Source organism: Coturnix japonica, chromosome Z (genome assembly GCF_054131305.1).
Source record: "Coturnix japonica strain WE chromosome Z, WE-NBRP24, whole genome shotgun sequence".
In the NCBI taxonomy this organism is placed as follows: domain Eukaryota; kingdom Metazoa; phylum Chordata; class Aves; order Galliformes; family Phasianidae; genus Coturnix; species Coturnix japonica.
The window spans coordinates 43,397,410-43,410,724 of NC_140702.1; the positions used below are offsets into that span (position 1 = coordinate 43,397,410).

General features: G+C 37.4%; 1 protein-coding gene across 19 annotated transcripts in view; it reads right to left on the reverse strand.

The window, feature by feature from the left end:
* Positions 1 to 13,315, reverse strand: part of CCDC171 (coiled-coil domain containing 171) — a 153,208-nt gene that overhangs the window by 14,145 nt on the left and 125,748 nt on the right. For all 19 annotated transcript variants that reach the window (XM_085528645.1, XM_085528640.1, XM_085528653.1 and 16 more), the window contains one exon: positions 6,173 to 6,325. In XM_085528645.1, coding sequence (XP_085384771.1) covers positions 6,176 to 6,325 — 150 coding nt within the window. In that variant the 3' untranslated portion in view covers positions 6,173 to 6,175. The remainder of the gene's footprint in view (positions 1 to 6,172; positions 6,326 to 13,315) is intronic.

Here is a 13,315-nt window from a genome sequence, read left to right on the forward strand (position 1 = left end):
TTTTAAACAGGGTGGGTTTTCTTCTTCTTCTTCTTCTTCTTTTTTTGCAAAAGTTAGGATTTGGACTCGGTGAAGTCCATCCGTAACTACCCATTTTATGTCCATCAACAGTGTCACATTTGAAATTTGCGCAATGAAAAATATTTTGCATAAAATGTGTTGCTTCTGGCAACATTTCTGCCTAAATAAAAAGTTGTCAGGCAGTGTGTGACTTTAGTGGTACAGAGTTTTAAAATGGTGGCTTCAGTCCAAGGCTAGCTAATAACGGCTGACATGCACTGGAATCTTGAGGCCTAAATCAACATTGTTTTCACAGCTGTAATTAAGCCACCTAATCAGAAGCACATTTTGACGGGACAGTTTCTGGAAGCCAGACATTACAATTTCTTATGCCTGGAGCGCAGTGGCTCATGAGAGGTCCTCATTTAATTTCAGGGTGTTTTTTTTTTTTTCTTTAAAAAAAAAAAAAAAAAAAAAAAAAAGGCTGTAAAATGAAAAGACTATAAAAAAGCAGTGTACAACTGTTGAAATGAAGCAGGCCTATGTGTTCATGCCTTGACCAACCCTGCATCCCACCCTCCTTCGGCTCTCTGCCGAGTCCCCAGCTCTCAAGTGGCAGCTGCACACAGTGAGATTAAGGGCTTCTGCCAAAGTCAACAGATGAGCTGGTCTGAACTGGCTCTCTGTGTGTTCTGATTGTAAATTGTGCTGGTGATGATTAGAGAACTCTAACACAGGATGTCGACTCTTAAAACTGTCCAGAGAAAATATTATTTTTTTTTAAGTTCAGGAAATTTTTTTAAACTTCTTTTGTGGGCTGGTACGTAGTGTTGTGTCTATAAGCTTTCACACGATTCAAAGGTGAATTCACACAAATGAAGTAACTAAATTACTGAAAGAAAGGACACCTCTACATGCTCCCAGCAAGATCCTTCATTTAGGGATGTTTACACAACAGTGTCGATGCTGAATGCAATTCTCTAACTGGTATATTCAAGCAGACTTGTCCTTCTGCCACCTGCCAACAGAAGATACCCCTAATATTCAGGGTATCAACATTTTGTACTGTGCAACCATTGCTTCAGCATGTTGTCATACTTGAAATGGCTAAAATGTCTTGCTCATTTTCTGGAACACAGCTACATTAGTAACTTTAACATAAACTTTCAACCCCAGAGGCCATTGTAAAACTATCAATATGAAGGCACCAGTCACTGGGGTCTGATTACATTTAGTTCTGCATTTTAATTACATATGGATTCTATTAACTGAACCTCTTGCCTTATAGGCAACATTTTAATCAAATTACTATAATTTTCAAATATGTTACAATAGTTTGACAAGTTAAAAGTTCACATACCTAGAATATTGAGTATCAATTTTTTTTTTTTTTCCAAAGAAAAGGAAGTATTCTTTACCAAACAGCAAATGTGTTTTTTGATTACTGTAACTGTTTTTGAACACCTTGCCTCAAGTCACAAAATGTGATTTATAATGTTGGTTTCATATTATTATATTTTTATTGGTGCTACATAATAAGCAAATAGTTTAAACTCCATGATTTATACAGTTTGGTTACAACTGCTACTTATGTAAGCAATACCACATAACAAGGTGAGCATTTATACCAGGATACCTGCATTCCTTGACTGTGCAGTAAAGTTGTCAGCTGAAGGCCAGTTGCTTGCAGTCAGGTAAGAGATGCAAATACTTCTGTAAAAAATCTCTCCCTGGTAGATATTCCTGCTTTCTAGAGTCATCCTAATGAAGACTTTGAGCTTAGAAAATGGAATCATTTTAATTTTTTGCTCACACTGGTCTTTCCACTTTCATCTCTATTATTACCTCAACAGTTGGGAAATTCTCCTTGCGGGGCTGTTACATGTTCCTTTACTTAGTAACACTTGAAGAACATTCATACACTTCACAGTAAATAATCCACACACCGCTAATTAACAATAGAGAGCAGTGTTGCAATTATTTGAGGTTTACATCTTACTGAGTTCTATCCTGGACTATTCCCAAGAAAACGCTGCAAGACAAAAGTAACAATGGAAATATTAAGGTTTTTGTTTTGTTTTGTTTTGTTGTTTTGTTTTGTTCATGGGTAATTAAAAATTAAAAGTAAGTGTCTCAAATCTTTCACAAAATCAGTTCAATTCAAAATCTTAAAACAAAATCTTTTCGGTTCAACTGTACACCAGGCTAGCATGAAGTAGTGGAAAAGCCATGCAGGGTTTTCATCAAGGACCCATCTGCTTCATGCAACATCTGGCAAGAATTCCCCCAGCTGCATCAGTCATTCCATGTTCTAACACAAGAGATATGGCTCCAGCCCATGAAGCACGTTCTCTGTCACATAACATCACACTGACGGAGTGTGAGCCTTTCTCCTGAGCAGCAAGTGAAAAGTCCAATAGTCTTCTTCTTCTCCAGCTCCCTTCTCATCATTCTATGTGTTAAGACACCGCAACCCACTTAGATGCAACTCTCAGCCTTCAAACGACAATTAAAGCAGTGGAACAGCAGGAAGTAAAAACACAGGGGAAAGATATGCACTGCCCTCAACAGTCCAGCTAAGTAGATAGAGACTGTCAGTGGTGTCATTAGCTGGTAAGCCTGAGTTCATGGTGTTTGTTGTCTCTCTCCCTCCCATGAATGAGGTGCAAGTAGACAACGAGAACTGAGAGCTTGACTGCTCCAAGGAAATATACTTTCTGCTTAATGCTGTTCTTCAGTAAAAAACATGATGGCTTATGTATATTTCACACGCAGGATCACTTTACTTACTTCCCTCACTTTATCAAAAATTATGATCTTTACATTTCCACTACTGTAGGAGATATCACTAGGAATTTTTAGACAGAAGACGGACGTAGCCACAACTGTAGGGGTTAAAAAGCAAGGATGATGAAAAGCCACATAAAGCAATGAGTGATTTGATTTTCAGCCCCGGTTAGGAGTAGCATCCAAAGACAACAGTTGTTTCATGGCTCGTTTCATGAGAACTCTGCTCCTCTTGGAATCTTTCACTGAACCCCTCTCACCCATCTGAAACCTTCTCACCTTTTACAGTTAAAGTCATCCGTCTGGCTTCCCAAATTTCCATTTAACCAGGAAAGCTTTTCCCTCCTCATCAGATTAATAAAGTTACTCTCTTTCCCCCTTCACTTTCTACTCTCCTTTGATTCTGATGTGAAAGCAAAAAAAAAAAAAACAACTTATAGAGTATAATGAGATCAGCTGCATGCTTAAGGCCACAGAGATGCAGTACTCTCTAGGTCAGAGAAATCTTAGGTCTGAAAGCTATGAAAACACCTTCCGGAGCACTACCATAATGAACTGAATTCACTTAGTAACTGAAACGTGTCAAAGCACACTGAAAAATACAGCATCACTGCATCCGCTCCCCACAACACTGCACTTGTGGCCACAAGCTCCCTTAGGCAGGGACTCACATGCTTGCTGTGTGACTAACTTCATGCCACATCTTACCCCACAGCACCCACAAAGTAATTGCTTATGACTGCGCTATTTCACAGCACAGCATTTAAAAGCTCTCAGTTCAAAGCCTGCTTGCTCCTACAACTCTGAATGAAAGTGCAAGCACAGTAATAAGTTAATATATTTGAAGACATAAAATGGATCAAAGTAGTAGAGTCCAGTACAGTTAAAATATTGGTGGGTGTTCATTTAAAAGGAAACCTTGAAACACAGGCCCATCTGTGATGTTGACATTACTAGCTGTTGCTGAATAACTATAAACAGCAAAAAAAGAAGTATGGGAACACTTTCAGCTAGTGTCTTCTCCTCTGTTGGATACAGTTCCTACTGTCGAAATACTTCCACTGTAGACCATTTTCTAAGCACATTAGGTCTTCCTAAGGCAAGTCATAGGAGGGCACAAGGTCAGAGACATATGAAGGGAAGACCACTAAGAAGTTTTTAACTGTGATAGTGGTACCTAAATTTCATGGACCAAATGGCAGTGCCAGTACAGTACAGAGTTCAATGCTCAGTGAAATTCTCCATCTCATTTCCTCCTAGAGGCTCGCTGCTGCCTTCTCTGTTCCACATCCGACAACCCCAGTCAGCAAATAACCCAAATGCAGCAAACTGTGGAGAACAGAACTGTGACTATGGCAGCTGCATTTCAGAGAAGGTAAAGTAAAAAAGAAATTAAAAAAAAAGAAAAAAAAAGGAAATACACAGAAGCAAAACTGCAATGACTGCAAAGAAAGACTATTAAAAAAGACTAATAATCAAGAAAAACAAAAAACAGTGCTGCTTTATCAACAAAGGACAACTTAGTGCAAAATTTCATCAAAATCAGAACAGGGCACTGTCAACCAAACCTTTAAAATGTAAGCCATGCTGAAAACCCATGACTCCTGAAAGTACTGAAAGTTACACTTGATGAAACATTCGCACATATTATGGACTAATTCCACAGAAAGTACATACATTACAAAATATTCAATAAACACAATTTTTTCAAGGTAGTAGGAGAAACTAGTCTGGATTTTTGGAGGAAGGGGGCAATTTACATTAAAATTTTTAAATATTTTCAATTAATACTTATGCTGAAGTTCAATTTAAACTGTTACTTGAGGGGGAACTCTTTTTTCTCCCCAGTGGGTTGTATAGAAGGGCCCACAGTCAGTACTGCAGTGCAAACAGTATGATTTGTACATCTGTACTGTATGCAAACACAAATTACTTACTAAAGGATTGCATTTAATCACAGGCACCAGAGAGCTGGGGGTGCAGTTTGTTTGTTTTCACTGTAACAAATCAAGCCACTGCATAGCTCTTCACAAGCAGGACTAGTGTAATCTTCTCTAAAAGCTCTCTCAATCAGAATGAAAGCAAACCTCACTGCAGCAAGTCTGGCAGACTTCCGAATCCTTAGTATACAAGTGGTCATCTTGTTCTAAACAACGAAAACAATCATAACAGGCAAAGGAGCAACACAATTACACTGGGCACAGGCTTAGCAGGATGCATGTAAACCCAGCAGAAATATAGAGGAAGGCTGCTTGGAGAAAAGAAGTAATTTTGTCGAGTATCTTAGGTTGCACATCCACAGATAAGGCAATGCAGTCATCTAACAATGATCATTCCAAGATCTTAAAAGTGAAGTTCAGCACTGACTAGTATATTTTCTATTTGTGCTAATTTTCCATCATGCTGATCCAATTTTGAAGCGTGTTAATACGTAAACGCAATTGTTTTGGAATCAGTCAAAATTTGGAAGTCACAGCCACAACCTTTGGCTATATGCAAATATGCTCATGTGCTTCTGTCATTTGATTTGACTGCTCTCCTCTTAAAGATCTTCTTCAAAAAGGAAACCAAACAGTCCTTGTTTTCTCTACAGTTCTCTGCTTCATGAGAGGGGGAAAAAAAAAAAAGGAGGAAGAAGAAGAGAAACAAAACAAAACAAAAATGCCTTTAAAGATTTAAGATTTCTTCTTAATCTTGTATCGAAAAGAAAGATGAAGAAATACACCAAGTGTATGCAAATGGCACAACTTACGCAGTCTCATTCTAGACCTACTTGGCTACACATTCAGGCCATTTATTTATTTGCATGTCTAGCTTCCTACATGCCTGGCACAAATATACCTGCATTCAACAAGAATGTTAGAAACAGTTCTCAGTGATGAAGAAGTTCCTTTATAGACTTAAACAAGTTCAAGTATCCTTGCATACAACATTTTAGAAAATAATGATTTACCTAGCCTTATAACTGGATCACAGCATTTACTGAGATGCATAATTTACCACAATCATCTACAAAAAAAAAAAGAAAAAAAGTCATGTATCCTAATTAATATTGTGCTTATGTGCACCACTGACAACATTATATTTTCATTGGCTATTTCTTTCAACAGTTAAATTCTTCACATCCAAAATTCAACTGTGTAATTTTCCAGTGACAGCAGCAAAGATCAGGTCCTTGAAGAAGATACAGTAGTAAAACTGATTCTTGTGTTAACTCTTACATCCCCATATTCTCTTCCAAAAAAGTCTCAGAAAGTTTCTGTTGCCTCTGTTTTTACTGATCTTGTATATTTACAACAAAAAACTACTGTGACCTCTAGAAACTATGCAGCATGAATGGTCAGGAAATCCAAATGACAAAAATGTAGTTAAAAAGGAAACCTACCTGCTATACGTTCTCACTTTCCTGAACGCAAGCTGTTTGGAGCTTGGACACTGGGGATGCAGTGTGAAACTGATGAGGTGCTGTTTCTTTCACCAATATGTCAATCCTGGAACTTGCAAGTTGGTAGACATCCATAAAGCTTTTAATCACGGCCTTCAAAAAGTAAAATAAATAATCAGCAACGGGCAGGTTATGCCTAAATTCTGAAGAGCATACACCCAAATCGACTACGTAAGGGCTAAAATTTATTAATCAAAGAAACCAAACAAAAGCTGGAATGCAGACTGAACTTCAGTCTCAGGGCCTAAAAATCTTACCTGAGTCTTTGCCTTCCTTCTATCATCTTACAGATTAATAGCACTACAGAAAAGCAAATGGTGGTGCAGCCTAATTAGGAGGTGCAGATGAACTGCTTTCCAACACACAGTGCAGTACTGAGTAGCTGACAATACTTTTGACTACATTTAAATATAAGAAAGTGCTAGATCAACTTATTTCCACAAAGAATCACTGCAGTTTCTGGCTTATATTCCTACTATCAAAATGAGATATTAATCCTTCCACCGCGTGTTTAAAAAAAAAAAAAAAAAAAAAAAAAAAGTTAATTTGGCAGAAGCAAAAGGAACAGAGTAAACACATACACCTCTGAAAGTAAATATTCTGATTACAATATAGCTGGGAAAATACAATTGTTTTCATGTATGTAGTGGAAGAAGTGTCCCAACCATGTAATATTGATCAGACTAATAATAAAGTTAGCAGCACAAGAGAGTACAAATGATTTGGCAGTACTGGTAAACTGATATCTGGCCTAAATACTATAACACTGTTGAGATTATTGGACTTCTTTACAACTAGTTAATCACATTTTACAGGTTACAGTTTTCCCTTCTGAAATGACTCATAGTGAGTTTCTACTGCATGAACATATCTCAGATGATATGAAATTGGTCTTTTGAATTCTGTTATAGGCAAAAATAAACTTAGTACCACAAGCACGTATCCACTAAGATTTTTACCATTTTCCTTTCTTTATTTCCAAACACACTACTGCTTTTGAGAATAAAAGCATAGCTGAAGTCAGTCAAATCACTTTGTTGTCAAATGTAGCAAACAGCAATGGTAAATTAATCCCATCATAAATTTTGTCATCGGAAAGAATATCCAAAATATTTTACACACTGTAGTGCTAATCCTGGAAGAAGATGCACGCAGTTCTATAAACCCGCTTCTGCAAGCCCAGATCCTGATTTTAGAACTGTTTCATTTATATTCAGCTTCACTAAAATGCTGCAGCTCTTCACAAACAATACCAAGCAAGAATGTGGATACAACTCACACTCCATATAAAACTGCATGAGAGCCTTCATAGAGCAACTGCCCATATGTTAAATATCAGACATATGTTGAAATACCTCTGTGGAGTGGGCCTGTGACTCATAATCAAGGATTATACCAATATGTCACAACAAGCTGTGTCTTACAGAAAAAAAACCCAAAAAACAACCTTATGTGTTCCTTTGATTACTCCCCTCATGACATATTTAAAAGTGTCACTAAATTAGTACACATCGAGAGGGTTCCTTACCTTTTTCCCTTCACCTCCACTACCACAAGGCTAGTGAAGCCAGTAATCTACACAGATTCATTCTACATGGGCACAATAAGCACAGGCAGTTATCTGAAACAGCAGTGTAAATTCCTTGCTGCTCAACTCAACTATTTCATTTGCTTTTGGACTTTTAACAAGTCCAAAAATTTTCAATCTAGGGAAAACATATTCATTCTCCAGCTTTTATTTTCAGGTATGGCAAACTTTTTTCTATGACATGTAGATTTTTTTAGTCCAGAAGGAAGCAATTTCTCAGTTATTTACAATTCTTTAACAATGTGGAAGGCAGCTTTTATGCACCCTGGGTATGCATTCTTTACAGTATATTGCAGCTCCCTAGCAAAGAGTCAGGGTCAGCTTGGATTTCTCTCACTCAGGGTCAGGTTAGGGAAAACAATGTTTTTGGGTCTTCCAGTGGGTGACACGGAATCCTTGATAATGAGCGTGCAGAACACTTATTTTAAATGCCACTGGGAGAAAGGCAAATACATTGGGTTTTTAGACGTGCCATTGGAAGGCATTCATTTACATATGATTTTCTGTAACTCATGTCAGTCACACTCTGAGTCACAAATCTGTTTACAACAGTAAAAGCTTAACTGGTTAGAAAGCTATGGAACATGGAACAGAGTGAGAACCCAATCACCTGCATGTTTTAAGACCTACCAAATAGTGATTAAACACATCTCTACCAGAGTCCAGCGGTTTAATTTAGATTTCTATTTCTGACTGACAGATACAAACAAATCTGCAACTTTGAAAACTGTTCAATAATCAAGAACGTCTGTTAATAGAATTTCAGAGAAGGGATGTCTTGCCTTGCAGAATTCTGTTGTTCTCCAGCTAAGGAGTGTTTTCTTTTATTCCTCAATATACAGAGCAGTAAGACATGAGATACTTCCACAGCTCTCCTGGTTAATTTTTATAGTGCAAAACTTGACATTCAGATATATCTGCAGGATCTGCATTTAAGCAAGGACTTCCTGTTTTAAATGCATTGGTAATGTTGTGACATGCAAACTGGGAATAGAACATCTGAAATAATAAAAATTTGTCTTCTATTATAAATAAAAACTGTTTTTGAATATACATCAGAAATATTACATCTATTCAGAAAGGCCAGATGTAGTGAACCCTGAACATTATAATAACCAAAATTGATGCAACTCAGACCACTTTAAAAGTTAAAGCCTTTCCAGAGAGTTGAGTAGTGGGAAGACTTAAACAAGGAGGATATAACAATTGTGGGTCTGGAGAATATGATTTTCAAACATTACAGATTGTAGGTGGCCGTGTCTGAGCACAGGGTCGGTCTGGGTGACTTCCAAATGTCCCTTCCAACTACAACCATTCTGTCATCCTGGGATTACAAAGACATGTGAGGGATGGAATATGGGATATGAGTTAACTATGGTTAAAATTTGTCTCTTTCAACAACAGTAATTGTAATGAATTACTCTGCAAAGAAAAAGCAGTCCACTGAATTGTTCTTTTTTGGTGACATCTTCCCTTTTCTTTTACTCCACCTAAGGTTCTATTTTATAAATGATTTCACTATTAATTAAAGTTCTACTTCACTGAAATAGTACAAGAGAATTATAATGGCAGAAGTGTTTACACTGTCTAAAGTGTCTTAGTGCTTGTCACCAAGAAAACAAAAATCATAAAACCACAACAGTGTTCCAACACTAAGTTAGGAGATGAGCAGCTTCATGAAAACAGGAGCATGACTTTACCAAACAACTAGCTGCAATTCACGGGATAAAAAAATTATTTGTAATGTTGACAGGGAGCACCAGTCTAGAGGCAAACTGTACCCACAGGCGCCAAGGGAACTGACAGATGTCTCTGTGAGGCCACTCTCTATAATCCTTCATCAGACATGGTGACTGGGAAAAGTACCTGTAAGTAAGAAGGAGGATCAAGTGACCTACAAGATGCTCATTCTCACTTCAGCCCCTGGGAAAGAAATGGACTATCTAATCCAGGAAACTATTTCCAGGCATAAGAAAGACAAGAAAATCAGCAGGAGTAATCAGCAAGAATTCACAAAAGGGGAAGTCACACTTGACTAATTTAAAAGTTACTACAATGGAATGATGAGCCTGATGGGTCAGACAAGAGCAGTAAAGTTGAAAACTGACTGACTGACTGGCCAAGCCCAGAAGACTGGTGATCAGCGGCTCGAAGTTCAGTTAGAAGTAAATGAAGAGAGATAAATATACCGCAAGAGTCAATACTAGGCCCAGTCCTCATTAAGAACTTCACTAGATAATGAGGACAAAGGGGCTCAATAAGTTTGCTTATGGCACAAAGCTTGGAGCAATGGCAGCTACACCAGAATGCTGTGTCACCATACAGAAGGATCTTGGCAGGTGGGAGAAATACGCTGACAGGGACCTCAGGAAGTATTACAAGGAAGTGTGCAAAGTCCTGCATGTGGAGAGGAACAGTCTCATGAACAAGTACATTCTGGGGGCCACTCAGCTAAAAAGCAGAAAGGCAGAAAGGCATGTGGGTTCTGGTGGACAACAAGTTAACCATTAGCCAGCAGTGTGCTCTCGTGGCACAGAAGGCAATGATGTCCATTTTCAAATGTTGTTTTGAATGGATAAGTTATTTTAAACCTAAGTACATTTAAGGACTTTGTTAGTTTGTTGAAGACACTGTCCTAATCTAGAAATCCTGGTAAACAATTTATATTTCTTTGAAATGAGTCAGAAATGATATATATATATTTAAGATGATATTCATGTGAAAAAAAGAACTAATCATTTTATATTTCAGATCCTAATTTGTTAGGAAATAGGACACTGAAGCTTCTGAAAATTTCACACCTGGTCCTTTTGCTTGCCTCTCCAGTCTCTCAAAAGGCTGTAAGACAGGACAAAACAATGTGCACTGGTGGTGCTGTAATGCTCTGAAGATAGGCAGTAAAGAATGTGAATGGATAAAAGAGGACATAGTGAAATTCAGCAAAAATCTGACACACTTCAAGTGAAATTAGCAGGTTTATTTCAATGCAGGCATAAGGAAGAAGGTCCTTATGACCTGTCCATAGATGTCTTGTCCTTAGTACAAAGGTACTCTGCCTAAAGCTTCAGTTTGGTGAAGTAACAAACTTGAAATGTTGACAAACCGATGCTGTTGTTCACTACAGATCACTGAGCTGCAGAGGGGAACTGCAAAATTTAAGCTGCAACTTCTTTCTCCACAGTAGTCTTTGAAAGGACTGGGAACACTCTAACATGTTAGAGATCGTCTTCCAGAGGACCTACAAATATTTTTTTCCTCTAATTAAATAACTTATCATGTTCTTGTGCTGCACATCACTCTCAGTAACATTAAGGTACACAGCACTTCACAGTGCTTTAGAACAGCTTTTGCACATGTTAACATTACCAGACTTGAAGACTCCAATCATCAAGAGTACTTTACTCAAGGAGAAAAATGGCACAGTATAAAGTAGTTCACTAGTTTACTAAATGGAGCAGCAGTTTTCAAGGAATATGAAACACAAGTAGAAATTCAAGCCTTTCTTTTAAAATTTATGAAATTCAGCAGTTACTCAAACTTCGGCTGTTCTGAACTCAGTTACAACAGAAACACGTTACAGGAAATATACAGATCAGCATATGCAAATTGGCAGACCTCTCATCAGAGTTTTGATGTTTAATATACATTCAAAAATGGAATTGTTATTCCAAATTAAGACACTGTATATGTTGCCTTCCTTACCCTTAGTACTCTTCTAATGAGAATGAACACAGTTTGAAACAAAGCATTTTTATTTGGATTATGAATTTTAAATAACTGAAAATTGAAGCATCTACAAGTTTTAGACCACTTTGAAGTTACAAATAAAATACCTAGTGATTAAGAACCAGTTTCTTTATTTTAACATCTATGAATCTAGTGATCTTATCAGGCCTACTGTTGTCCTAGCACTGTATCTCCTGGTTAGAGAGAACAAAGCTAAAAGGGACCTGCTGTGAAACTCTGATAATAAAAAGGTATCAAGTAGACTAGCAGCCTGACAATGTAAGCACTGTATTTATAACAGCACATACGGCAGCCAGAAAAATAAAATAATCTGCTTAACACAATTTACTAATATATACGTATATATATTTGTTTGTTTGTTTAGATAAATGTCAAAATTAACATTTGCCTGTTAGGTTCTCCCTTCAGGAAATTCTTGAACTAAAAAGAATGTTAGCAGGTAGTAAATTTTCCCGAGGGCAACATAAACAAAAAGATGAAAAAGACCAAGGGAAGGAATGATGAATAAACTTCAGAAGAATGAAAGATTAACTTTAGTATGACATGGTGCTTAGATGGGAATCTGAAAAGACTGGGAATTTTATGTATTGTACAGAATTTGGCTGAAGTGCAGTGCAGGCAAAGGCAACTGGTGTGAAAACAGCTCCACAGATTAGAGTTCTACATGTTTAATGGATCACTTACAGAATTCCTGTCATTACTGCCTTGATTTATGCTGGCATAAATAAGATCACTTTTAAAAGTCCACAAAACAAAACATATTCCAATTAATTTTGGTTTTCAGAGGCAAAATTTCAGGTCATTTATTATAGATTTAGGAGTTCTGTATCTAAAGAAGAAAAGATTAAAACTTATTTCCACCAAACATTTTAGCATCTGAAATCCCATTCTGGCTGCCCTGGCTACCCTGACCAAAATGTCTCATGGCAACATCAGTGGAAGATGTAAATACAGCAGCTCCTAAGGCATCAGAAAAAAAACCTCAAGGGGAACAGCATTCAGCAAAAATTGAACTTTGCAGCTGTTTGGCACTTCTTTAATGATCTATTCTACTTGTATCTCATTTCAACACTAAACTTTTTGTTGTGTTCCATTCAAGCGTGGCAGGCACAATTTAAATGTGCCAAAAAGCAGGTCAGTTCTGTTACAACTATTTTTTTCCCCCAACCAAAGCTGACTCAGTGCCACACACAGGGCCTAACTCTATCTCCTTCACTTCAATAACAATTACTTTACCCCAAAGGTCTCAGGAGGGTTGCCCAAGGGAATGAAGCTCTAAATAAAAGGCTAGATTCTCTGCTAGAGGTAATGACACGACTTCCTACAAGAAAATTGAAAAGGGAGACTGAAGGGAAAGTGCTTCTACTGGAAACCACAGTGGATGGGCATAACAACAATTACCAAGGAAATTATTACAAAGTGTAATAGTTTCAAAAGTAACATTGATCTGGAAAGTGATAGATTAAGACCATTAGGCAATGAGTCTGTTGGTATGAGCACACAGAAAGGATCCTGAAATTTTTATAGCAAAGCAGCTTCCTGTACCCTTTAATACTCAATTATATTATATATATTCAGTACTCAAGACAGTGCAAGCAAATCACCATTTCACAAAATAAAGGAATATGGGCAGGTATAGGCTGGTAATATTTACCTGTGAAAGATTGTTCTCACCATCTACAGCACTGAGCCAAGTATACTTGCATGACAAACATAACAGAAAATGATTGTTGCCTCTAAGAACACAA